Source organism: Artibeus jamaicensis, unplaced genomic scaffold, assembly GCF_021234435.1.
Source record: "Artibeus jamaicensis isolate MK-2021 breed Jamaican fruit bat unplaced genomic scaffold, CSHL_Jam_final contig_886, whole genome shotgun sequence".
Lineage (NCBI taxonomy): Eukaryota > Metazoa > Chordata > Mammalia > Chiroptera > Phyllostomidae > Artibeus > Artibeus jamaicensis.
In genome coordinates this window covers 438,540-463,808 of record NW_026522002.1, presented here as the reverse complement: position 1 = coordinate 463,808, position 25,269 = coordinate 438,540, and the positions used below count along the sequence as shown (strand labels likewise).

At 59.9% G+C, this 25,269-nt stretch overlaps 2 protein-coding genes across 4 annotated transcripts; one reads left to right on the top strand and one right to left on the bottom strand.

Moving 5' to 3' along the window:
* The first annotated feature begins 8,198 nt into the window (after nucleotides 1–8,198).
* AEBP1 (AE binding protein 1) lies at nucleotides 8,199–17,230 on the top strand. The gene is made up of 21 exons (XM_037150275.2): nucleotides 8,199–8,881; nucleotides 10,431–10,787; nucleotides 11,294–11,356; nucleotides 11,478–11,549; nucleotides 11,680–11,820; nucleotides 11,895–11,972; nucleotides 12,328–12,405; nucleotides 12,537–12,620; nucleotides 12,735–12,785; nucleotides 12,961–13,070; nucleotides 13,142–13,281; nucleotides 13,577–13,661; nucleotides 13,763–13,907; nucleotides 14,002–14,087; nucleotides 14,323–14,446; nucleotides 14,715–14,911; nucleotides 15,037–15,216; nucleotides 15,386–15,737; nucleotides 15,822–15,961; nucleotides 16,116–16,215; nucleotides 16,417–17,230. Exons 1-21 carry the CDS (start codon nucleotides 8,629–8,631, stop codon nucleotides 17,019–17,021), a joined length of 3,441 nt encoding a protein of 1,146 aa, XP_037006170.2. The 5' UTR covers nucleotides 8,199–8,628; the 3' UTR covers nucleotides 17,022–17,230.
* A 162-nt stretch (nucleotides 17,231–17,392) lies between these two features.
* On the bottom strand, nucleotides 17,393–24,504 carry POLD2 (DNA polymerase delta 2, accessory subunit). 3 transcript variants are annotated; one of them, XM_037150278.2, is made up of 12 exons: nucleotides 24,442–24,504; nucleotides 23,890–23,952; nucleotides 23,065–23,334; nucleotides 20,322–20,443; nucleotides 20,004–20,127; nucleotides 19,633–19,747; nucleotides 19,297–19,495; nucleotides 18,963–19,043; nucleotides 18,655–18,812; nucleotides 18,318–18,445; nucleotides 18,014–18,115; nucleotides 17,393–17,650 (listed from the first exon to the last, which is right to left on the bottom strand). In XM_037150278.2, the coding sequence occupies exons 3-12, from the start codon at nucleotides 23,282–23,284 to the stop codon at nucleotides 17,490–17,492; spliced, it is 1,410 nt and encodes a 469-aa protein (XP_037006173.1). In that variant the 5' UTR covers nucleotides 23,285–23,334; nucleotides 23,890–23,952; nucleotides 24,442–24,504; the 3' UTR covers nucleotides 17,393–17,489. The 3 variants fall into 3 exon arrangements, with proteins under 3 accessions (XP_037006173.1, XP_037006171.1, XP_037006172.1); XM_037150276.2 differs by having other exon boundaries at nucleotides 24,402–24,483; XM_037150277.2 differs by lacking the exon at nucleotides 24,442–24,504 and adding an exon at nucleotides 24,251–24,392.
* Nucleotides 24,505–25,269: the final 765 nt, after the last annotated feature.

Sequence of the window (25,269 nt, the reverse complement as noted above, 5' to 3'; positions counted from 1 at the left end):
CATCCCTGTGGGTTTGGATGGCTTGCTGTCATAACAACAGAAACTGATTTCTCACAGTTACCTCCTAAGGCCCCATCTCCAAATGCATTGCGGGGTAAGGTTCGACATATGAATCTGGGAGGACACAATTCAGTCCTTGGTGTCTGGTGTATTTTTGTCCCGTGTCCACTGTAACAAACTACTGCAAACTAGGTGGCTTAGAAGAACAGAAATGTATTCTCTCCACGTTCTGGAGACCAGAGTCTAAGACTGAAGTGTCAACGAGGGGATGGGGGAGGGTGGGTAGAGGGGAAGATCCTTCCTGCCTCTTTTAGCTTCTAGGGGCTGCCAGTCTTCCTAGGCTCTGGCTGTATCCCCCCAACCTCTGTCCCACTTCTAATGGGTGCCCTCCCTCAGGATCTTCTCCATTCCGTATAGAGGCACCAATTGCAGGGTTTAGGGCCCATCCTACTTCAGGATGACCTCATCTTGGCACTCTTGATTACATATGCAAAGATCCTTATTCCAAATAAGGTCACATTCGAGGACCCACATGAACCTGAATTTTGGGGCCACTATTCACCCCGCTACCTTGAGTCCACAGCTCTGACTCAGGCTCGGCTCTGGACTCTGACAGACTCTGTGACTCGTGCCAGGTGGGTCACCTTCCCACCTTCCAACCTTCCCTGATCTGCAAAGACCCATCAGTGGATAACTAAGATGCTAGTAACGGGCAGGAGATTCAGGGTAACACCTCCACTTCTGCACATGCTAGGAATTTTAATAATAACATGTTTTTATTTAATTTTTTAAAGATTTTATTTAATTTTAGACAGAGAGGAATGGTGGGAGAAGGAGAAAGAAACACCAATGTGTGGTGTGCCCTGACTGGGAATGGAACTAAAGACTTTTTGGTTCACAGACTGGCACTCAAGCCACACCAGTGAGGGCTTAATAATAAAATGTGTTTAAGCATGGACACATACATGTAATGTGATTGGTGCTGTCTACCAGGCACCTTACAGGCACTGTTCCAGGTACCTCACTGGACAGGGCATCATGGATGCCCAGGACACTTCTGTCAGTGGAAGACATCCTTGTTCCCATCTTGCTGGGGAGGCGATAGAGACGCAGAGAGATCAAGCAACTTGCACGAGTTTGCACAGCTAATGAACAGCAGTGCTGGGATCTTGTCTCGGAAAACACTGCTGTGTCCTCCTTTGCTCTCACCCAGCACCGTGACACCGATGTGTGGGTTTCCACACCAGCTGGGTGTCCTACAGTTCAACTCCGTCCACACACACACACACACACACACACACACTTCAGATGCCAATCTTACATTCTGGTCATCACCTCTGCCTCTGACTGACCAGCTATAAACTGGGGTTCCTATGATCCCTCCTTGAATTTGACCTTTATTAGAATGGTGCACAGGACTCCCTACTAGAGAGGTTAACAGCTTCCCTCCTAGATCACCAGCCCATTACAAAGAACAAGGAATAAACAGCTAGATGAAGAGATCGGAAGGGTCCCGAGCCAGGAGCTTCTGTCCCTGCAGAGGTGGCTGTGTTACCTTCATCTGGACATGTTTACCAACCAGAAGTTCCCCGAACCCTGTGTTTCTGGGATTGTTGTGGAGGCTTCACCATGCCAGTGTGGCCCAACATTACCTCCGAGTCACCGCTGAGAATGGGGGCAGGGCTGAAGGCTCCCCGCGGCTCCCCATGGCTTGGGCTTTGCAGCAACCAGCCCAATCCAGGAGCCGCCCAGAGTCAGCTCATTAGAACAAAACACACTCCCTTTACCCAGGAAATTCCAAGGGGTATAAGAGCTCGAAGACCAAATATCAGAACGAAAGTGACTCCTCGTGCTCTTACCACTTGGGGAGCCCTGTGCTGGGATGGTGGGGGCAGGGGGGCAAAGACCAGTGGGTATGTGTTCTGTTATTTGTGGGTATGACCCAGCATGCCTGGCTGTCACAGACTCCCTGTCCATGTGCTTCTAAAATGCCCGGAGGACTGTCTGACAAACTTACTTGTTCTCTCTGGGAAGTGCGGTGGTCTGAAATCCGATAAAACTTATCCTATGTGTTTTATTTTGTCTGTTTTCTAATTCTTCTACAATCAGCACACACTACTTGCATAACAACTTTGACATAAGAAGAGTTTCCCACCTGGCTGTTCAGTGGGCCCACAGCCAGGTAGGTGCTGAGCCAGGGGTAGGGGTGGGAGTGGGGCAGGCAGCGGGTGCTGGGGGCCCCAAGGCTTCCCAGTCCCCCCCTCCCCGGCCCCCGAGGTTTCTGATGACCCACAGCTGGCAGAATTCCAGGCCCTGCATCAAACTGGCAGAACTGCCTGGCACTCAGCCCACGCAGACATGGGCCACGCACAGGTGTGCACAGCTGTGGCCCTGCAAGCCCGGGAGCATAAGCTCAGGTAGGAAGCAGCGTCTAAAATGGCGTCGGGAGGCCAGCAGGGGGCGCGCTCAGCCTCCGCGGGTCTCTGAACCATTGGGAAGAGCTGTCCCTCCCAGCTTCCCTACTCGTCCCTGGCCTCGCGTGTAGCGAATTACCGTTCTCTGTTGTGGACTCCCATTAACTGCCACGGTGGGTTTCTGTTCTTTGCAGCCCGGCGACCCCGAACCACAGCGGTTTCCCAGCCCCGCCCACACCAGGGCGTTTTCTCATCTTTGAGGATTTGACATAGGAAAATTAGTACTCAGTATATTTTAATTTGCATTTTCATGATTTTTACTAAGGTCCACACGTTCGCATATATTTATTGTTTCCTGATTATTTCTTCTTTTGTAACTTCCCTGAGCAGGTCTCATAGTTCATTTTTTAAAAATGAAAACAAAGACAATCTATAAAAAATATATAAATTAATTACTTTAAAAAGGGAGACAGTCGAATTGACTTGAAAAATGTGCACTTTCTTCAAGTGCACAAAGTTAAGTAAAGTAACTTTACTTAACAGCTTCCCTTTTCCAAAGACTTACTGTTTTCCAGGTGCGGCTTTGCAGACTCAGGTCAGGGAGCCCTCTTGTTTCACAAGGGAGCCGCCCCCTGTGCAGAGGAGACACACTGAGGCTCAGCAGCGGCAGGCTCCTGGGTGTCCATTTCTGACCTAGAAGCCTAGCAGCTCCTTTCTCGGTGGCTTTGTTTGCCCTTTTACTTCACTTTCAGTCGATTTCGAACAGACAGCTGGAACTTTTAGAAAGCGCCAGGTCTTGCTCCTTTCTTCCACAGCCTCTGCTCCGAACATAAACACAGTCTCCTGTTTTCTTCCAGAGCAGGGGGCGCTCTTTCAACACGTGCACTGAAGTTTCTGCAGCACATCCAGGTGACAACGTGATCTTTTTTTGAGGAGACCCCGTTCGGAACTGAGTGGCCCTCCTTTCCCCTTGGACTTTCACACAGTCCACACCATGCTCCCTCCCGCACCCCTCAGTCTGCCAGCTGCAGAATTACTCATGGCTGGAAGTCTGCCTCCTGCCCCCTCAGCTGCCCCCCCTCACCTGCCCCCATTCCACGGCTGCAGTGACCCCCAGTCTCCCCAGGGGCTGTGTCCTGTGGTGAGTGGAAGGAATTTGGGTGAACTCTGCTTGCTCAGCAGTCTGGGCCTGGGGAGCGGGGTGGAGGCACTAGACAGTGGAAAATCACATGTGGTTTTCCCGTTGTCAGAAATGAAGCAAACTGTCCTGCCAGTCATGCACATGGCAACACCTTCTGGGAGACCCCAGGTCCCTGGCTCTAGAACCACCTCCTTGTGGGCCAGAAGATCCAGACTGCAGACAAGGCGTTGCTTCTAGTCCCTCCCCTTCGGAGGGAGGAGCAGAGGGATAGCACAGGCCTATGTCCTTCTTCTGCGGTCCCTGGAGGCAGACCCAGGACTCCAAGAGACCAGGACGGGCTGGGGCCTGACCCCGAAGCCTGCAGTCTGGAGCCCAGGGTCCTGGGTCCTCCAGTCAGACCACGCCCAGCAGCCTTGCTGGCTGGCAGGGCTGTAGAGGAAGGCACCTCCAAAGCCACCCTCCAATACTCAGCCTTCTCAGTACTGGGGCTTCCCCCGACTCAGCCTGGCCTCAGGTTAGACTCAATTGCTGCCTCAGTGGCCCAGGAGCAGCCAGTGTGTTCTCCCCCGGGCCTCCCGGACCCTGTAGCTCCAGATGGTTCTGTCCCTGTCCTGTGGCTGCCCCAGCTTGAACTCGGGTGCACTGATCCTGTTGGCTGCTGAATTCCCACCCTACCCAGGCTGAGGTGCCAGCGGGAGGGGCTGGTGCCTGAGGCCCAATGGCCAGAGTCTAGGGAGCTTCAGAGGCCTCCTCTGCACCCTCCCTGCCACTGATGTGCTGTGACCTGGTCACTTCTCGCTGGGCCTCAGTTTCCTCACTTAGTTGTGGGGAGGTTAGTGCGTGTACTCAGCAAGCATCAATCACTACCCAGCTGCTGCCCATGAGCCAGGACCCTGTACCAGAGACTGACTTCGGGAGTCTCAGCCTGGGGGCAGGAAGCTGAGCTATGGTGTCCATGGGTGCAGAGATCTCTGCTGGAACCTTTAACAGGGATGAGCCCCTGAGAGACCCACGTGGCTCTTCCCCTGTGTGGGACCAGGAGAGGGGCTTCACAGAGATGCCACTGGGGCTCAGGACGTGGCCCTCCAGGGCCCCTGCATCCCCTGGATGTGGGGAGGCGGAGATTCCAGGATCGGGTGCCAGCCCTTCCCAGGTCCCTGGAGCTGAGGGCTGGGGTGGGACTGACCCTCAGGCCTCCCAACGCCCAGGCCAGCATCAGTTCCAGGTCCCAGCTGTCTGTGCAGCAGAGAAGATGCTGAGACTCTTCCGGCTGATGGGGGAACTCAAGAGTTAACATTTTTTAGCTGTATAGTTAATAGGGTTAATGATTCATGAAGGTAGAAAACCGTTGTTTCGGGAACTGGAGTGCATGACCGGACCCACCCTGACTCCAGGAGGCCACAAGCAGTCCCTTCTGTGTGACCAGGAGGACTGCGAGTGGTCACGATGGCACCAGAGCCATCGCACTCCTGGGGGACATCCCCCAGATGTCACCGGTCAGCAGGAGAAAGGATGCGGAAATTGCTGGACTGCAGCTTTTATCTGATTAACCTTTTCCCCCGAATTCCAAGCCCTTTACCTACACTTTTCTTCTCCTTGTACAAAGGGTCAGCCTGAGATGAGATGTTAGGACGGTTTCTAAGGGTACAAACCCGCAGTCTTCTCAGGTCACCAGCATCAGAATAAAGCGCCCACGAAGACGCCATCCTCATCTCTACTTATCAGTTCTGGTCGTGGCAGGCAGCATGAATGCCAGCTTCTGGTTTCACTGTCGGGGCAGAGGGCCCACTTCTGGTCCTGGTTCTGTGGAGGAGCCCTCTCCCTGCTTCCAGCTGAGGGGAGGGATGTTCTCCTCACAGCTTCAGGACAGGCTTCTGGGAGGGGAGGAAGCAGGAAGCCCTCTCCCAGGGGTGGTTTGGAGGTAGGGGTCCCACCTGCCACCATTAACCAGTCAGGTCGTTCACAGCACCTCCCTCAGTCCCACCTCAGCAGGAAGAGGGGGTTCCAAAGCTTCTCACTCCTGATCTAGCTCCTCACCCCCCCCCCCAGTGTGGGAGCTTCTGGCACCCTCCAGGGCAGGAGAGGGGCATGTGAGGACCATGTGTCAGCTTTGCCAACAGATGTGCCTGGCCCCCCACACCTGCAGGGCCTTTGAGTGCACTGCCTTCCGATCACACTGCCCTCCACACCTGCACCCCCTTCGGGAGCCATCCCTGGGTGGGGGCACTCTTCCTGGTCTCTGTCCAGGCAGTCCCACCCTGGCAGGTGGCACTGGGCCCTCAGGGGTGACAGTGCAGGCCACACCTCTCTCTCCCTGTCAGTGGGGTCCACAGGCCTCAGCCCCCACAGCTTCAGGGGGCTCCACGTAACCCCCTGGCCAATGGCTGGCTCCCCCCAAGAACTCTCCTTCCCCACTTTAGAAGCAGCCAGGGGGCACCTGCCTGGGTGGCCTGTCACCATCCTCCTTGTCAGGCCCAGTCTGGTCCTGCTGCAGCCCCTTAGTAGGTTCTCAGTGGAAGGGAGGAGGCTGGAGGGGTGTCCTGCAGACCCCAGACCAGCTCAGAGTCCTTGGACGTGCACACAGATGTCCGGCCTGGTGGGAGCACTGGATGCTGGGAGGATGAGCAGGAGCCACAGGCAGTGCGGGCCTCCCACCTGCCACCTGCGTTGCCCCAGGAGCTTGCTGCCTCCTCAGCAAACAGGATCTCCGGACTGGCCCTGGCTGCCACCCTGTGCCCAAACAGTCCCAACCCAAGCCTGAGGGACTTCTGCGGTGTGGCCTTAAAGCTAAGCTGGGCTCCAGCTCCACCCACCCAGAGGGGTTTGACCTTGCATGGAGAGCAGTCAGTGACCCCTCCACTCCACCTGGCCAGACCCTCAGGGTGAAGGGCCCCCACTCCCTGGCCCCACTCAGGGGCCCAGCTCCGCACGAGGCCGTTGCTCGTGTTCCTGGTGGTGACTCACTGTGGTGAGCGAAAGGTTTTCTATCCCTTCTTAATGTTTTCATGGCTTCTATTTTCCCTGGCAGAGAATGCTGGGCCCAAATCTGATCCATGTGTGAGCCAGCGGAACTGGCCTCTGTGGGGAAGTGACGCTCCATAGCCTCCAGCCTCCCTGCTTCCCACTCAGCTGGGGGCTAGAGAGCAAATTCCAGGGCAGTCCCAGCAGCGTGGGGCAGGCCATTTATGGAAAAGAGCTGGCTTCGCCTGCCTGCTGGCAGACCAGCGCAGAGACACATGGCAGGGACGGCCAAGACAAGGAGGCCTGCTGGGGGCTGAGCCCAGGGGTGCACTCGTCTCCCAGGGAAACGGGTGCTGCCACTGTGCTAAGCACAGCTCGAGCAGGTACTGCACCTCCAGGGCTGGGGACACCAGTGAGGGGCAGAAGGTGACATGAGACCAGATGGCCTAGGGGGCCCAGCTCTCGACACAGTCCCACTGCCTTGTTCAGGACAAGGCTGAGCCAGCAGGAAGTGAAGGAAGGGCCTGAAAAGGAAGGGGTGAGAGGAGGCAAAGCCTTCCAGTCCAGGCTGAACTGGCAGCTGCCCCCCACCCCTGGGTCCCCTGGCTGCTGCCCACTCAGGCTGGCCAGAGCCGTGGAGGGCCCAGGGTGTCCTGACCTGCGTTCTGGTTCTGGAAAGAGGAGAGGAAAGAGACAAGGGCTGTCTGGCACCTCAGCTGGTGGAGGAGCAGTGGGTTCCTACCACTGTGGGCAATAGTAAAAGAAATGGTGGAGGTGGGCGCAGCCTGTGCCTGTTTGAGTGGCGAGTGGCTGTTACGTCTGTTGTGCATCCTCGCACACAGCTCCATTGGATGGAAGGCACACACCCTCTCCCCAGCTGGGCAGAATCTGGCCTCCTCTTGAGGCCCCATATCTTCCACGTGGAGCTGAGCTCACAGGTACAGCCCCTGCAACTGGCCTTTGATCTCACCTGGGTGCACCATCTGCTTCAGAAGCCAGGGAAGTGGGCTGTTGCCTTCCACCTCCTTGCTAGGTTCTTAATAGGCGTCCAGGTACCCTCCCTCGGTGGCTGGGAGTGCAGGTGTATGCAAGACACCCTTGAACTTCTATGGAAATCTCCGTACCCCTGACGGCCCATTCCTGTGACTTACACAGACAAACTTAATGAAAAGTCTCCTTCCAACCTGCTCCATCTCTGTCCTTCTCCAAACCTGGCCCAGTGTGCCAAGACCTGGGAGGCAGGGGCACTTTTCCTGGGGCTCCTGCCCCTCGCAGAGCAGCGGGCCTGTCCCAGACAGCTTTGCTCCTGCCCCACCAGAGCGTGGGTTCCCAAGGTCCAGCAGGAGGCACAGGGCGGGTTCATCATGGGCTTTGGAGGTTGGCTGCACATCTGCATGACAGAGCTGCCGGTCCAAGCCCCCAGAGAAGGAACCACGGGTTGACCAGGTGCCCTCAAGACCCTTCCGCGGCCGAAATGGGGAGAAGGCCACAGTCCCCAGCTTGGCTCCACTACCAGCGTTCCCAGTCACCTCCAGCGGGCTCGGAGGCATCACGCCTCCTGGTCCGAGCTGGCTGGAGACAGGGAGGTGCTGTGGACGCACCCTTAGGACTTCCCATCCACTTCGACTCTCCCTTCCCACAGGCCTCCAGCACGGGACGCCACCCCCGTCTGGGCTCCGGGAAGTGCCAAGCGCGCGGAGCCCGCGGCTTGGCCGGCACCACCCCCGCGCAGACCCTCTATCCACGCCCAGCTCCTCCTCTACCTCCTCCTCCTACCCTGGGGGTGGGGAAGCCGGTTCCGGAAGCCCCGACGCCCCCGCTCCGGCTGCCGCTGGAGCTTTGGAGAGGGCGGTCCGCACCAGAGCGCGCCACGCGGGGCCCGAGCTCTCAGCCACCGCAGCACCTCGGAATCTCCTGCCACCCCTGCTTCCCCACAGACCCCTAAGCCACTGCCGGAGCCGAAGCCCCCGCGCGCCCCATCTCGGATTCCTCCCGCGCCTCACCCCGGAGCCCCCCACGCCCCACCCCGGCTTCCTCTCGCGCCCCTCCCCATCCCCGCCCCCATCCCCGGCTTCTGCCCCCTGCCCCCTGCCCCCCACGCGTGTCGCTGCCATGGCGGCTGTGCGGGGGGTGCCCCTGCTCGGCCTCCTCCTGGCGCTGCTGGCGCTGTGCCCGGGGGGGCGCCCGCAGACTGTGCTGACGGACGACGAGATCGAGGAGTTCCTCGAGGGCTTCCTGGCTGAGCTGGAGCTCGAGCCCCAGAAGGAAGACTTGGAGCCCCCTCCGCCCCCTGAGCCTACCCTGCGCGACCGCAAAGCCCAGACCGGGGGCAAGCCGGGGGCGCGCCTAGGGGTGGCCGGAGAGGGTAAGAGCCGGGCAGTGGTGGCCCCGACTTGACTTGATGGGGGCCTCGGGGCACCCCGCACCTCAGGTGAGAATGGCGGGCCTCTTCAGGGTCTGGCCGCTATCCAGTCCGCTTGGCTGAGGAGTGGCGCTTTAAGGCACGGGACTGCCCAGATGTCTGCGGGACACCGTGCCAGGCCTCGATCCGTGCTGGCTTGTGGCCCTTTGGACACCGAGACACATGCAGCAGGTCCGCTGCCCAATAGCTCCTATCGGCCCTCATTCCCAGTGCTCAGTGGCCCAGGGGCACTAGACTTGAGCCGACAGGAGGGGACTTTGCTGTCCTCTCCCCAGGTTGGTGCTGAGAATCGCCCTGCCATCCCAAACGGCAACTCAGCCTGTCCGTGGCTCACGCTGGCTGTGCTGGAGTCACTGCCCAGTGCGAGCCTCAGCCTCCCCCAGAAGGGTCCCCAGCCCCTCCTGCCTGGCTCCTGTTCCCTGGGCACGAAGGAGGAGACCGCCCCCCCCCCCCCCTCCCCAACAGGAGGGCTTGTTGTGAGAACTCAGTGAGATGATACATCAGGGAAGCATGTTGTCCAGCCTCTTACATAACCAGTCGTTGGTGCCTCCGTGGCTCCTTGTGCCTTGGGGAGGAGGGCGGGGGTCTGGCTGGTCTCTCTCCCAGGAGACTCTGACCCACCACCCGCATTCCTCAGGCCAGCAGTTCTTGCCCCTACTCTGGAGCTTTCCTGGCCCCCCTTCCCCATCCTGGGTGGGAGCTGGTCCTGGGACCCGCTGAGTCTCCCCCACCTCTACCTCACATTCCAGGCTCGCTGTTCTGGCCTCTCACTGTCGCTGGGGCTCCCAGGTCTGCGTTCTGTAAACTTCCCTGGGTTCCCACCACTTGCCCCACACCCCCCTTTACATTCTCTGCCTCATGCCCCCGCTCCCTGCCCAACTCTGAGATGGGTTAGCAGCTGCAGTCCCGCTGGCCCCTGTCCCTGTGCTCTGTCCCCTATGCGGACGCCAGGACCCCCTGTTGATTACAGCTTCCAACCACCCCAGACCCCTCCTTCTCAGCAAGGCCTTGCCCACAGGTGCCCCTGACTTTGGAAGCTTTTCCTGCCCCTGCAGGGAGCTTCCGGAGGTCTAGCCCTGTCCCTGCCCTGTACCTTTTACTTCCCCTGGCAGTTGTCAGGAATGAGACCACCTCCCCCTGGAGATGGGGGTATTCCCCCTGCTGAGACCAGGATGGCTTAGTCACCTGGGTGCCTTCCATGTCCAGCACAGAATGGTTGAGGGGATGCATCAGGAAGGGGCACACTGCGAGGGGCCTTTGCTCCCCGACAGAGACCACTGGGAGGCCAAGGGCCTGCCGTGGGGGCGGGGCCACCATGGTGAGGGTGGGTCTGTGGGCCCCTGAGCCCAGATGTGTCGCTGAGGCAAGTGACTTAACCTCCCAACCTGAAAAATGTGGGGTACGCAGGAGCCCTATGCTCAGCTTGTTGGGACCCGCGAGGGGCACAGAGTGGGCTCTCCATCAATGGGGCCTACATCTGCCTCTTGGACAGCACCTCCAGAAAAGGCCAAAGACAAGGGGAAGAAAGGGAAGAAGGACAAAGGCCCCAAGGCAACTAAGAAGCTGCTGGAAGGGTCCCCCAGGCCACCCAAGAAGCCCAAGGAGAAGCCACCCAAGGCCACTAAGAAGCCCAAGGAGAAGCCACCCAAGGCCAAGCCACCCAAGGCCACTAAGAAGCCCAAGGAAAAGCCACCCAAGGCCACTAAGAAGCCCAAGGAGAAGCCACCCAAAGCCACCAAGAGGCCCCTGGCAGGGAAGAGGCCTCCCACCCCAGCCCCCTCAGAAGCCCCATGGTGGCCACTGCCCCCACCCCTGAGTCCCAGCCCCAAGGAACTGCTGCAGGAGGAAGGTGTGTGTTGGTGGTCCTGGGTGGTGGGCTCTGCCCTGCCCCACTGTGGGGAGCGAGATGGGAGGGGGTCCCTGGTGGGTCCCCAAGCCCCTGCTTCCTGTAAACTCTTGGGCCCCCAGGTGGTTGGGTTGGAGCTCCCTCAGGTCACTGGGGGGACTGGTGGCCTCCCTGGGGGCTTCTTGTCCCCTGTTCTGGAATCTGTCTCTTAGACCCCATCCAGAGCCATTCCTCGTGTGTGCTGGACTCAGAGCCTGTCAGGGGCCCCTGTGCTGGGGCCGCTCAGTGGCCGGGCCTCACTGACAGCAGGGCCTGTGCTCCCCAGGTCGCCCATCTGCTCACCTGGCCCCAGCAGTGCCAGCAGGGTGCTGAGGGCAGGGCTGTCCGGGCATCCTGGGAGTGAGCTGAGGCTCTGGAGGTGTCAGCGGGGCCCAGGAGGGCAGGGGCTCTTGGAGTCGTCTGTGGGGGCACAGGCCTCCTGTTGATCTGCGCTGGGGTTTCCGTTTCAGGTGGGGCCCTCCCGAGTCCTTGGCAGGGTCCAACAGGCGAGGCCCGTGCAGAACGCCAGCCTGGTGAGTGGGCAGCACCCACCTGGTTGGGAGACCAGCCACCCGGGCTCACTGGGTTTCCCGGGTGCCAGGGTCGGGGTGTCGGGGAGTGTCTTCATGAGGCTGCCACTGGCATTTCCCCCAGAGCCAGAGGAGGAGACCGAGCAGCCTACACTGGACTACAATGACCAGATCGAGAGGGAAGACTATGAAGACTGTTAGTAGGAGCCCACTGGGCGGCTACCACCTGGCCCCACCTCCCCATCTTGACCCAGATGCCTGGCCCTGGGGTTCACCTGTTCTCCCAGCTCTGATGCCCTGCCCATTCAGCCCACCCTCTCCCCCAGTTGAGTACATCCGGCGCCAGAAGCCACCCAGACCGCCCCCCAGCAGGAGGAGATCCGAGAGGCCCTGGCCTGAGCGTCCAGAGGAGAAGACCGAGCCCCGGGGGCAGGGGGTGGCTACCCCAGAGGAGAAGGAAAGGACCGGTAGGATGGGGCAGAGGGGGAGGGGGATGTCTGGCGAGAGGTTGTGTGCCCACCCCTGACTCTCACTTCCACAGAGCCGCCTTTGAAGCCCCTGCCACCCCTGCTGCCCCCCGACTATGGGGATGGCTACGTGATCCCCGACTATGACAGCAGTGAGTGCCCTGCCCCCTGCCCACATCAGAGGGCCTGCATGGTGGCAGTGACCCTGGTGTCCCCACATGCCACCAGCTGTGCTGCCCTAGTCTGCTCCCCTTGCTCAGGCTGGGCCTTCCCTCCACACCTTCCTGGTTCCTGACTCTGCTCTTCCTTCAACCCCTCCCTCCCCCACCCTCTCTGTCGGCCTTTTCTTCCTGAGACTCCCCTCTGCTCCCCCCTCCCCCCTCCAGGAGGACAGCCCCTCCTCCTGAGCCCCTGTGATTTCTGAGCTCCAGAACCCAGGAGCTCTGGCTGTGCTGTGGGGCCCTGGGGGTCGCATCAGCCACCTCAGCAGGGCTCTCCCTCCCCCAGTGGACTATTACTTCCGGCCACCCAAACCCCACAAGCCGGACACTGGGCTGGAGACCGATGAGGAGAAGGAGGAGCTGAGTGAGTAGAATCCTGCTGCTCCCACCCCCTCCACCCCACGCCACCCACCTCCACCTACCTGCCCCAGCTCAGCCTGCCCCCACAAGCCCCTTCAAGCCCAGGGCTAAGTGACAGGCCCTCCCACTGTTCAGAGAAACCCAAAAAGGAGGGCAGCAGCCCCAAGGAAGAGGAGACGGAGGACAGATGGACACTGGAGAAGGGCAAGGACCACAAAGGTGTGTGTCTGGGGCGGGCCGCTGGGCCCTCGCAGCCTGGGTCCTGGTGGCAGAGCAGCTGAAGTGCTGGGTGCTCCTGGACCCTCAGCACCATCCTCCCTTCATTGTCCCCAGGGCCCCGGAAGGGCGAGGAGCTAGAAGAGTGGGCTCCAGCAGAGAAAGTCAGTGAGTGAGGGGCCTGGGGGGTGGGGGCAGAGGGTGTTTGAGGGAGCTGGGGCAAGTGACCCCCCACCACCCAAGGCCACATGTGAGAGGGGAGAAGGCTCCGGGGCCCCGGTTCTGCATGTGGTGGAGGGAGGAGTGGAGCCATAGGTGGCAGCCTGGAGTGCCGTGTCTGCAGAGTGCCCCCCCATTGGGATGGAGTCACACCGCATCGAGGACAACCAGATTCGGGCCTCCTCTATGCTGCGCCACGGCCTGGGGGCCCAGCGTGGCCGGCTCAACATGCAGGTGGGTGCTGGGGTGTGCCCTCTCCCAGCTGGGTGGTCTCCTGCACCCACTCAGCCACCCCTGCTCCCCAGGCTGGTACCACTGAGGACGACTACTACGACGGGGCCTGGTGTGCTGAGGACGACGCACAGAGCCAGTGGATCGAGGTGGACACCAGGAGGACCACCAGGTTCACCGGTGTCATCACCCAGGGCCGCGACTCCAGCGTCCAGTACGTAGGCTCACAGGTAGCGGGTGGGTGGGCAGCCCCAGGCCCGGCTCCAAGTCCCATTGGAGAGATTTCAGTGAGCACCCCAGGGCCCCAGCCACTTCCCAGCTGTGACACTGTCCAGATAAGCCAACCACCCGTCCATGGCCACACAGTGAGCACAGGAGCCACTGGACCAGGCACCCCTGCTAGCTCTTAAGTTCTTGGGCCCAGGAGAGGGGCCTCAGCCAGCTGAGGGCCTGAGACCTGGGCTGGAGACCCGCCTCACCCTGACCGCCAACCACCGTCCGCTCCCCAGTGATGACTTCGTGACCTCCTTCTTCGTGGGCTTCAGCAACGACAGCCAGACATGGACGATGTACACCAATGGCTATGAGGAAATGGTGGGTGCCTGTGCCCTCAGGGGTGTGTGGTGCAGTGGCTCCTGTGCCCACTGTGGGCTGGCCCAGGGTGGAGTGGTGCTCTGAGGCCTGCTTTTCCCCAGACCTTCCACGGGAACGTAGACAAGGACACACCGGTGCTGAGCGAGCTCCCGGAGCCGGTGGTAGCCCGCTTCATCCGTGTGTACCCCCTCACCTGGAATGGCAGCCAGTGCATGCGCCTGGAGGTGCTGGGCTGCCCCATGTCCTGTGAGTGTGGGGGGGCGGTGAGGGTGGCAGGGCTGGGGGGTGGGGCTGGGCTGGCAGCTTGCCAGCTCAGGGCCCTTATGCCCACCCTCTGCAGCTGTCCACAGCTACTACACCCAGAATGAGGTGGTCACCACTGACAACCTGGACTTCCGGCACCACAGCTACAAGGACATGCGCCAGGTGGGGGGCTCATCCCAGGGCAGGTCATCTGTCCAGGGCTCAGGCTTGAGGCTAACTGGAGCTTGTGTGGGAGCTCCGTTCTGCTCCCATCCCACACACAGCCTCCTAAGAGCAGGCCCTGCAGGGGCTGCCCCTACCAGCGAGGTTTTCTCCTGGGCCCTGTCCCCCCACTCCCCCACAGTGGGGTGGCCATGCTCCCTGCTGGGCTGTGTGACTTGTGTCCTCTCCCACACAGCTGATGAAGGTGGTAAATGAGGAGTGCCCCACCATCACCCGCACGTACAGTCTGGGGAAGAGCTCCCGGGGGCTAAAGATCTACGCCATGGAGATCTCTGACAACCCTGGAGACCATGAGCTGGGTGAGGCCCCCTGAGCCCCCAGAGACCTGGCCTCACTCCCAACAGATCAAAGGCAAAGCCCACACTGTAGCTTAGCCTATGCCTTAATGTTCCCAGCTCACCACCTACACCTGTTCTTGGAACTCCTCTGGGGGTCCCTGTCTGTCTTGCTGGGCCCTACAAGCCTCAGCCACATATGCCCTCTGAGTGAGGAGGACAGTTTGGTCCTTCCTCGAATCTCCCAGCCTCAGTGGGCTGAGTGGCTGCTGAGGATCCTGCCCTTGCACAGGGGAGCCCGAGTTCCGCTATACAGCGGGGATCCATGGTAACGAGGTCCTGGGCCGTGAGCTGCTGCTGCTGCTCATGCAATACCTTTGCCGCGAGTACCGTGACGGAAACCCCCGCGTGCGCAGCCTGGTGCATGACACTCGCATCCACTTGGTGCCCTCGCTGAACCCCGATGGCTATGAGGTGGCAGCACAGATGGTGGGTGTAGGGTAGAGGGACTTGGGCAGTGGCTTGTGGTGGTGGAGGGCAGGTGATGTGGAGCTGGTGGGTGCAGGCTAGACCGCCTTTTGCTGACACCCCCACCCCTACCTTCATGCACCCAGGGCTCCGAGTTTGGGAACTGGGCACTGGGGCTGTGGACTGAGGAAGGCTTCGACATCTATGAGGACTTCCCAGATCTCAACTCTGTGCTCTGGGGAGCTGAGGAGAGGAAATGGGTCCCTTACCGGGTCCCCAATAACAACCTGCCCATCCCTGAACGCTACCTCTCCCCGGATGCCACGGTGAGTCTGCCGCCTGGCCAGCAGGGCCTTGGGAACAGCCGTGGCCCCGGGCCCTGGAGTTCTGGGCACTGACGCAAGGTGTTGGAGGGATGGGGTGGGAGGGCTGATTCCTGGTATCTGTGGAGGGTGGTGGAAATACGGCCCAGGCCTCACGCAGGGCCGCCCCCAGGTATCCACGGAGGTCCGGGCCATCATCGCCTGGATGGAGAAGTACCCGTTCGTGCTGGGGGCGAACCTCAACGGTGGCGAGCGGCTTGTGTCCTACCCCTATGACATGGCACGCACACCCAGCCAGGAGCAGCTGCTGGCCGCCGCTCTGGCAGCTGCCCGCGGGGAGGATGAGGACGAAGTGTCTGAGGCCCAGGAGACCCCGGATCATGCCATCTTCCGCTGGCTGGCCATTTCCTTCGCCTCCACCCACCTCACCATGACTGAGCCCTACCGGGGAGGTTGCCAGGCTCAGGACCACACCGGGGGCATGGGCATCGTCAATGGGGCCAAATGGAACCCCAGATCCGGAAGTGAGTTGGCAGGGGAGGGGCTGTGGTGGGTGCTCAGTGTGGAGCAGGGCGAGGCTGACCGCGGTTCCACCTGCTCCCACACAGCCATCAATGACTTCAGCTACCTGCACACCAACTGCCTGGAGCTTTCCATCTACCTGGGCTGCGACAAGTTCCCGCACGAGAGTGAGCTTCCCCGAGAATGGGAGAACAACAAGGAAGCCCTGCTCACCTTCATGGAGCAGGTGGGTGCTGGGGAAGGGTAGGCACAGCCTGGGCAGTGGCTGGGAAGGGCTGGGACAGGGTCCTAGGGAACTCTGGCCCAGAGGGGCCTGGACAGTGCTGGGAGTGGGTGCAAGGGTCAGCATGTGGACACCCGCCCTCACTGCCTTCTTGCAGGTTCACCGCGGCATCAAGGGGGTTGTGACAGATGAACAAGGCATCCCTATTGCCAATGCCACCATCTCCGTGAGCGGCATTAACCATGGTGTGAAGACAGGTACCTATATGTACACCTCTACCCCACTAATCCAGGTGGGGGCCCAAAGCTGTGTTGGTCTTGGCCGGTGAGCCCAGGCCTATGCCAGCAGGTCCCGCTCCTTCAATGCCTCCAGAGGGTCTAGGGTCTGCCCCCAGGCAGAGGGGGTCTGGAGCCTGGGAGGGGGTGCCCTCGCACAGCTGAGCCCATCTCTCTTTGCAGCCAGTGGCGGTGATTACTGGCGCATCCTGAACCCAGGGGAGTACCGGGTCACAGCCCAGGCAGAGGGCTACACGCCAAGCGCCAAGACCTGCAATGTGGATTATGACATTGGGGCCACTCAGTGCAACTTCATCCTGGCCCGCTCTAACTGGAAACGCATCCGTGAGATCTTGGCCATGAACGGGAACCGGCCCATCCTACGTATAGACCCTTCACTTCCTATGACGCCCCAGCAGCGGCGCCTGCAGCAGCGACGCCTGCAGTATCGGCTGCGCATGCGTGAACAGATGCGGCTCCGTCGCCTCAACACCACTGCGGGGCCAGCCACCACCTCCACGTTGCCCCCCACGTTGCCCCCCACGTTGCTCCCCACCCCCTCCCTTGCCCCCTCCCCTGCCCCCAGCTCCACCCTGGAGCCCTGGCACTTTGTACCTGAGACCACAGCCAACTGGGAGGAGTCTGAGACAGAGACCTACACAGAGGTGGTGACAGAGTTTGGGACAGAGTTGGGGCCGGAGGAGGAAGAAGAGGAGGAGGTGGTCACAGGCCCAGAGTTCCCCTTTACCACAGTCGAGACCTACACAGTGAACTTTGGGGACTTCTGAGAATGCCAGGCTCATGCCAAGGGCCATGTCGCTGGGCCGGCTCAACAGCCATCAGCAGTTAAGGCCCCCTGTGTGGGTGTGAGTGTCACCAACACCTGAGAGCCAGGGTTAGCCTCGTTGTGGACCTCAGAGAGGACACATGCTGCGGTGGGGGGGGTGGGAGGGGGAGGGGTGGCCCAGCGAGCCCAAGGCAGACTTCTCCACCAGCCCAAGCCACACAATAAACCAGCTCATGGCACACGTGTCATTGACCACTGACCCTACTGACTGACTTGGGGTGAGGGCAGCAGGAGGGAGCCTCAACCTGTGGGGTCTTCCTCCGCGGGAGGGCCCAGCCCCAGGTCCACCCTGTCCAGCAGGTCAACACCAGCTAAGGGTCAGGCTTTATTTATTCACAAAGACAAGCTGCCTCGGTGCTGACACAGCAGGAACAATGGATAGGGCCTGCAGACAGGCTGCCCTCCTGGCTCAGGGGCCCAGGCCCAGCCCTTCCAGGTCATCGTCCTCTGCCCCAAAGCCTGAGAAGCTGATGGGCTGGCAGGCCAGGCTGCGCAGGTTCACAAGGCAGGCAGTCTGTGTGGCGCTGAAGTCCGGCACGGCTACCAGCAGCACAGTCTGGTCCTCTGGGCCTGCAAGCGAGTCACGTGGGGACCCACTTTAGGTTCTGGGTGAGCCCTGTTTCAGAGGAAGTCACCCAAGTACCCAGGAGTAAACACCGTGGGCATGCTGACCACACAGCTTCTTTGGACCAGAAATGGCAAGGGTCATGGACACCACAGAGGTCAAAGTCTCAGGTGATGCTGACCAGAGGTGAGCTGACCCCACCATGCAGGCGCAGACGATGCCAGCCCCTGGCCAGCACACTCATAACATCAGTGCCAGCTGGGCCTGAGGCTCCAGTGTGGGTTGTCTTCTCTGAGAGCCTTGTTCCCGGCTGGGAGCAAGTCCCTTATACCAGTGCATGCCTGGGGCCCCCTGAAGACCAAACTCACCTCGGATGATTTTGGAGCCAAAGCTGGGGGTGTTGCCACAGAAATAGACATTCGGGCACTCCAGGAAGATGAACGGGTCAGTTTTGTAGAAAGGGTAGCAACCTGGGGAAGGGGCCTGTGGCTGAGCCAGGGCTGCGACTCTAGAGTGGCTTCTGGAGCAGCACCAGGCCCTGAGGCTCTTCCTCAGAGAGGCCCCGCCGGGGCAGCGAGTGCAAACCCGCACCGAGGACCCTCCAAGCACCATGGGGACCAGCAACCTCCTGTTCTTTGGTCCCACCCCACGTGGCGGAGTCCCTTCTATTACCCAGTGTGTCAGGGGCTGTGGGGCTGATGTGACGGACTCGCAGGGTCCACTCTAGGATTTCCAAGTGATCTTCCATGCTGCTGTACCGGAAAATGTCACTCACATTCTGTCCCGCTGTGCCCAGGAACCTGCAAGGCAAAGCAAGCTAACCCCTAGGCTGGGGGGCTGACACCCACATTCCTCCCACACCAGCCAGGAGCTCACCTGGCACTCTTGTGGGGGGTGGTGTCCCCAGCCACCCCCGAGAAAGAGGCCAATTGAGGTGGGTAATTCTCCCCTCCCAGTGCCACTGAGGCAAAAGGCCAGGGGTCAGGGTGGAGTGTGGCTATGCTGGTACCTGACTCCATCGATGGTAGCCTGGTAGGGGTTGGTGACCAGCTGGAGCGTGGAGTAGGCGGTGGCCAGTGGGAACATGCAGGGGTGCAGGGGCTGCTGGGGGAGCGTGTAGTTGGTTGGGTCGAACTCACCTGGCATCACGTCCACGGGCACCGAGGCCTGGAAGGCACAGGGCAGGAGGGCCTCAGGGCCTGGCACCCTCTGTGCAGCCCCGCAGGGGCCCTCCCATCTGCCTTCTCCTGCCTGCCTTCGGTGCCCACTGGCAGCCTCGCCGTGTCCAGCCCCACCCTGCCAGCCCCGATCTCTCACACTCAGCTGCAGGAGGATCTCGTCTAGCATTTTGATGGCTTCCACACTGGCTGCCTGGGTTTTCTTGGTCAGGTACTTGGCCTAGGAGTAGAGCCCACGCAGGCTGTGAGGCCCCAAACGAGCGTCAGAGCAAAGGGACACTGAGCCCGACCTGGGTACCCAGGTTGGGAGCACAGCAAAGCCCTCCCCATGGGGGACAGAAAGCAGGGCCTGAGTCAGGGCAGGCCCCAGGCAGAGGTGGTCCAAGCATTGCTGCAGGGCGCTACCCACAGGCTGGGGAGAGCTTGTGCCCGACTCAGGGGAAGGAGGGCTGCTGAGGCAGGTGGGTGCGCACCTTGTTGATGGAGTCTCTGCTCTGGGTGCTGTGGCTGAGGAGGTTCCCAGCAAGGATGACCCGGGAGATATGGGCAGCACTGCACTGCTCCCCCTCGTCCCCCAGCTGCCCCGTCACCACGTCCACCAGCAGCTGGGTGCCCAGCAGGCTCTCACCCCCACCTCCACCCAGGCCTAGACCGGACACCAGCAGCACAAACCTGCAGGAGAAGTGGGATTCTCCTGAGGGCTGTGGCAGCAGGCAGCCACGCCCCCAGGTGGGCCACATGGAGCCACCTATGAGCCCAGTGACTGAGAGTCCCCTGGGCCACTGCCCAGGACCCTAGCACTCACTCACCTGTCCAGGTCAAGGGGTGGCATGGGTGTCTGAAAAGCCAGCCCTGCAAAGCAGTGGTCCTCCACCAGGAACTTGCCGTCGTCTCCCACAGCGCCCAGCACGGCCAGCACCGTCCCTGGGAACAGCAGCGTCAGGCCCCATAGGGGAGCCCAAGGGACCCCCTCTGTCATTACCCAAACAGCAAAGCCCGCCAGTTCTCTGCCGTGCTGGAGAATCCCCACTCAGGACCCGCTTCCCGGGATCACTGCCTTCAGGCAGAGGAGGAAGGACTGACCCCTTCCCGGGTCTCACTCGCTGCCTGTACCCAAACCCAGGGCTCCAGGAATGCAGGTGTGCACCAGCACCAAGACGCCTGGGCCACCCCTCCCCACCTGTGACCAGCTTAGACACATCAATGGTGCCTTCCAGTTTGATACGCTGCAGTTCATCTTCTAAGACCAGCTCGTCATCCGGGTGGATGTACTTGTTCCGGGGAGGCTGGGGTAGCAGGTTGTGCTGGAACACAGGGTTAAGAGGCAGTCTTGGAGCCAGAGCCCTCCAGGGCCTGGTGCCGCCTCAGCAAGAGGGCCCTACGGCGCAGCGCCCCCACAGGCAGAGGCTCGGCCCCAAATCCTGGGTCTCAGGCAAGTGGCCAGTTGGCTTCCCCAGGGGCATATTCTGGAGGAGGCACCTGCAGGCTGCGGCCTCACCTCCTCGCTGACCTCCCGCAGGATGGATGGCTGCAGCTGCATGGCCTTGAAGAGCGTCCCCACCACACAGCACTTCTCCCCGGGCTGCAGCTCGCACAGCTTCTTTACAGGAACGCCACCACCTGGGCACAGGGACGGAAGCTCAGAGACCACTCCTGTCCCCTGCCCCAGGGCACCAACATAGGGCTCACCACGCACAGCAGCCCGGCAGCCCTGTTTCTGCTGGAGGGAGAGACCACGGAGGGCGGCCTGAACCTAAAGGCTCCCTCAGCCCCAGGAGGGCAGGGCACTGGGGATGTGGGTGGGCCCTGGATGCGTCAGTCTGAATGGGGCAGACACACAGAGAAGGCAAGGAAAGGGCAGTGCTAAGACCACAGTGATGTGGTCCCAAGCCCAGAACACCAGTGGTCAACAGGAGTTGGAAGAGGCGGAAAGGACCCTCCTCTGGAGGCTTCGAGGGGGTGCAGCCCTGCTGACACCAGCGTTTCAGACTTCTGCCTCCACAGCTGGGAGAGAATCAGCTTCTGCGTTAAGATGCCCAGTTTGTGGCTGTTCTTACAGCAGCCACGGAAAACTAACAGAGTGTTCCCTCACTCACAGCTAAACTACCCCACTGGTTCTTAGATCTGCTGAGTCTCAACATAACCTGTCCTAAAAATATAACAAGTTCCTTAAAGAATCTGGATTCTCCCAAGCTCCCCACAAATGATACATCCTCTGAAAACAGAGATCCCTCAAAATCAAACTTCGCACCCACACCCACCCCATCCTGCTCCCTGTAGAGCTAGACTGCCTAGGGCCTGGGGCCACCACGAGGGAAGCACTAGGGATGCATGAGAACAAGGCTGGTTCTCAGGGGTTGCTGAGGCAAGGAGGAGGGTGCAAGTTCCTGAGGGCCCATGGCTTTGCCAGACCCCTTCTTCCTGCCTGGAATAACCAAGAACATGCCACAGACCTGCACCAGGGGAGTGGAGAAGAGTAATTCAGAACAAGATGAGGACTGTGCCAGCACCAGATACTAATGCCAGGTGCCAATGGGAACCAGAGACCTTGAAGCCACAGCATCCAAGCCTGCACTCAGCCCCAGGTGGCCGTGCCCAGCACTGCGCAGAGCTCCCTCAGCCCTGACAACACATCAGAGTAGAAGCTACCGCCCCACCATGTCCTTTGGGGAAAGTGATGAAGTGACATGTCCTGAGCGCCAGGCAGAGCCACAGAACCCTGTGCTGAGGACCGGACATCTGTCCTTCCAGGCGCATGTGGGCACCAGTGTTCACTTGAGGAAGAGATTACAATAATAAACAAGGGATCAGCCACTGTGACAAGCAGCACAAACAGCAGCTGAGACCGAAGATGCAGAGAAGGCCCTGATGGCCAAGGTGGACCCTTGGAGTGCATGGCATTTAAGTTGAAGTCCTAAGAGAGCAAGCTTGGCGAAGGGACAGAAAGGGCCCGGTGCGTTCAGGAAACACGGGAATGCAGGGCGAGCTGCAACTCAGGCTGAGCTCCAGTGGGGACTCCTGGTCACACCAGGAGTCACAGGGAGGTGTTTGGGGTGAGGCCAGCATCAGCAGCCAGGCGGATGAGTGAGACACTGTCAACCAAGGCCCCGTTCCTCGGGGCCACTGTGGGACTTCCTGACCGCAGGCTGTGAGCAGAATGAAAGGGCCGATTCCACTTCTGGGGAGTTCTGTCACCAGCAACATGGCTGGAAGAGAAATCTGGTACCAGAGAGGGTACTGCTATAAAGCATCTGAAAGGTGGCAGTGACACTGGACTCGAGAAGGGTGTCCCTGGGGCTTCCAGGAAAGTAAGGAAAAGGCCACTGGGAGCCAGAGGAAGGAGGCCCTTATGTGACAGGAGGTGAAAAACACTTCATAGGTAATAAAGAAAACAGAAATTGTCTTTAGTGGATATGATGAACCTGGAAGACCCAGACCTGGTGTTCTCGGGCTGCCGTTGTCCTGGTGGGATGGGCCTGGGCACCCAGGCTTCCAAAGCCTTCCAGGTGAGCCAGGTCCAGCCAGGGCTGAGACCCCTGAGCCTGGTGCTAGCAGCAGCAAAAATGAGTAAGACAGGGTTTCACCTATACAGTTTCGGTTTAGAAAAATTAACTGATTGAAAACAACATGAAAAGCCACTCTTATGAACAGTGAGAATGGGATAATGCAGCATCACCCAAAAGTTGAAGGTGGAGCCCTGCTTCACCACTAAGAATAACTTAACTGCAGGAGAGATCACCAAGGATGAAACGTGTTTAAAAAAAAAAAGAAAAAGAAGAAGATTTGCATTGCCCAAGCCATGTACTTAGGAAAGACAGAAGAGCCCAAGGGACAGGAGTTTCACCCCCAACAACACAGGAGGCCGGGAGTAGAAGTAGAGACATCAGTGAGCCCAGTCCCTCCAGGCCTCAGCTCCAGGAGTGGTGCCTGGCCTGCCACATGGGGGGGTCCGCTGCACTTAAGATAAGGAAGGACATTTCCCTGTGAAATATTACTGTTACTACTAGAACCGAGCCCTGCCTTGTCCCAGCCACTGAACCATGGGTAACTCCAAACCCACCAATTCCTTCATTTAATCCTCATCACTACCTGAAGGAGAAACTGAAGTTTAAAGAGGTTAATCTCCCCAAGGTTCCTGGGAAGTGGGATAAATGAATTCCACCAGGTCACTCAGACATTTCTAAAACACTCATGTACCTTCTGGGCTGATGAGGACACACTTCTCTACATGGGCCACTTACCCCACTGCTGCTGAGCCCGGGTCACTAGGAAGGGCCTCATTTGGATGAGGCGGGTGGCATAGATGTGGGCATATTGCCGGCTGAAGCTACGCTCCCCCAGACGGAAGGGCTGTGAGGCATTGGTGTACGTCGCCACAGGCACACGGGAAAAGGTGGCATTGCTGGCTGATGGTGGGCACAGCAGCGTGTGGGCCCTCTGGGCAGCCTGCTCAGAGAACATGGTGCACTAGGAGTCCAGATCGCTGGCCCAGGCCGAGGAGGAGGTGGTCACTGTGAGGGCACAAACGCACTGTTGCAACCCCTGCCCACCCCCCACGCAGCCACACTCCTGGTGTGTCTGCACCAAGCTGACCATACGGCACCCACAGGCCACCTGGAAAAAAAGGGAAGAGCTGCAGCCCCACCGGGTGAGGGCAGAGCTGCTTCCGGGAATCAGCTGTGTTGGACACCAAGGTCCCACCCTGCAGTCTCTTCCAAAGAGGGACAAAAGGAAACGTAGGAACATGTCTCCCACCTGGAGCTCAGGTGTCCACTGCCTGCTCCACACCTCCACTTGAGCAACTACCAGGGTCTCAGATCCACATGCCCCAAGTGAATTAGTTCCTCATCTGCCCCATCCACCGCTCCATCTCAAGCCATGAGGCCAGATATACCTACCCCAAATTAGCCTATTATTAAATGATAAGAATAAAACAAATGTCGGTCCTCTGCTCAGAACTCTCCAAAGATTTCCCATTTCACTGAGATCTGCCCCACCAGTCCTGCTCTTATGTCTCCAGGAGGACTCATCAAGTGGTTTACACTCCATCTTCGCTCACATCTCACCTTCTGCAGCTGCGACCCTCCCTCGCACTGGGCTTCTTCAAGTTTGTTTTTCCTGGCATTTACCTGCGAACAAACGGTACGTTTTAAGTTTATTGTCTGTGTCCTCGAGAAGAACAAGGCTCCGGGCAGCAAAGGCTTCTGACCCCATCCCAGCAGCAGCCACAGACCCTGAAATGTGCTACAGGCGTTGAGTCCCAGGGCGCGGGAGGAGTGGCCCTACCAGACACAGGCCCAGACCGGGCCCCACACTGCTCCTCTTCCTCTCACTACAGCAATGAGTGACTTGTGTCCGACTTCTACGGGGCACAAGTCACTTCTATGGGGGGGGGGGGAATACGAATCTGAAACTTTCAGACCAAACCTGCAGATTCGGGGTCTGTACCCAGGCCGCAGTGCCGGATGGAGACCCGCCGGGCCCCAGCACGGCCGGCGCTTCGGGAAAAACAGCAGAAACCCAGCGAGACGACGCTCAGTCCGCGATGCCCGCGGGACACCCACAGACCCGGACCCACCTGTCCCCACGCCGCTCCAGCCACTCAAGACGCCTCCCACCTCCCCGCGCGCCGCACCCGCCAATCTGCACGCCCCACCCGCCCGTCGCTTCATTCCGCCAATCGCCGGATGCTCCTCTGGTCCAACACTGCGGGACTCGCCCACTGCTGCGCGCCACATCAGCCAATCGGCGCGTCCCGCCTGCCTATCACCGCCTCCCGCCAACCGCGCGCACCAGTCCCCCGAGAGCTGCGCTTGCGCGAAGCCACGCCCACATCCTCCGAGCAACCGGAGGCGGGCCTGAGACCGGTCGGTGTGGATGTGTGGGCCTCCAGCACGCGCTTGCTGGAGGGTGGTCTCCGTCGTCCTCATGCCTTCAAGCTGGTCACCGCGCTAACCCAGGACCCTCCTGGCTGCAGACTCTGTGACGGCCGCCCAGAGAGGGCGCTTTGAGTCCTCAGGGGAGCCGGTGCTCCGCGCGGGGCCTAGGCAGGCTGGGTCCAGGCGGTGGAAGGCCCTCTACGCCGGGCCAGCGTCCTCTTGGCCGCCTCGCTGCGGGTGCCGTTCCCATCTCCACTGACCTGCTGGTTCCTGGGTGAACAGGGCCCCTCCCGGGAAGCCTGGCGCTATTCTCTCCACATCGTCCTATTCTCATCATTCCTAGACCCATGTCTACAAAGTGGACAATGACGATGGATGACACATGAAAGCCCTTGGCATAGACCTGCCTCTGTTCTAAATTCTTGGCACATTAATTCATCTAATCCTAAACTTTTTGACGATGAGGAAACTGAGGCACAGAGAGGTCACACAGCTGGTGAATAACAGCTGGACTCACACGAAGGCTGCCTGACTCTGTATAACATGCGTGTTGATCCCTCGGAGGTC

Coding starts and splice junctions, on each gene's coding strand:
- AEBP1 (XM_037150275.2), top strand. CDS start 8,629: ATGGCGGCTGTGCGGGGGGTGCCCCTGCTCGGCCTCCTCCTGGCGCTG. Junction 12,786..12,960: donor GGCTCCAGCAGAGAAAGTCA/GTGAGTGAGGGG, acceptor CCGTGTCTGCAG/AGTGCCCCCCCATTGGGATG. Junction 15,217..15,385: donor ACCTCTCCCCGGATGCCACG/GTGAGTCTGCCG, acceptor GGCCGCCCCCAG/GTATCCACGGAGGTCCGGGC.
- POLD2 (XM_037150278.2), bottom strand. CDS start 23,284: ATGTTCTCTGAGCAGGCTGCCCAGAGGGCCCACACGCTGCTGTGCCCA. Junction 19,748..20,003: donor TGTGTCTAAGCTGGTCACAG/GTGGGGAGGGGT, acceptor TGCTGTTCCCAG/GGACGGTGCTGGCCGTGCTG. Junction 17,651..18,013: donor TGGCTCCAAAATCATCCGAG/GTGAGTTTGGTC, acceptor ACTCGCTTGCAG/GCCCAGAGGACCAGACTGTG.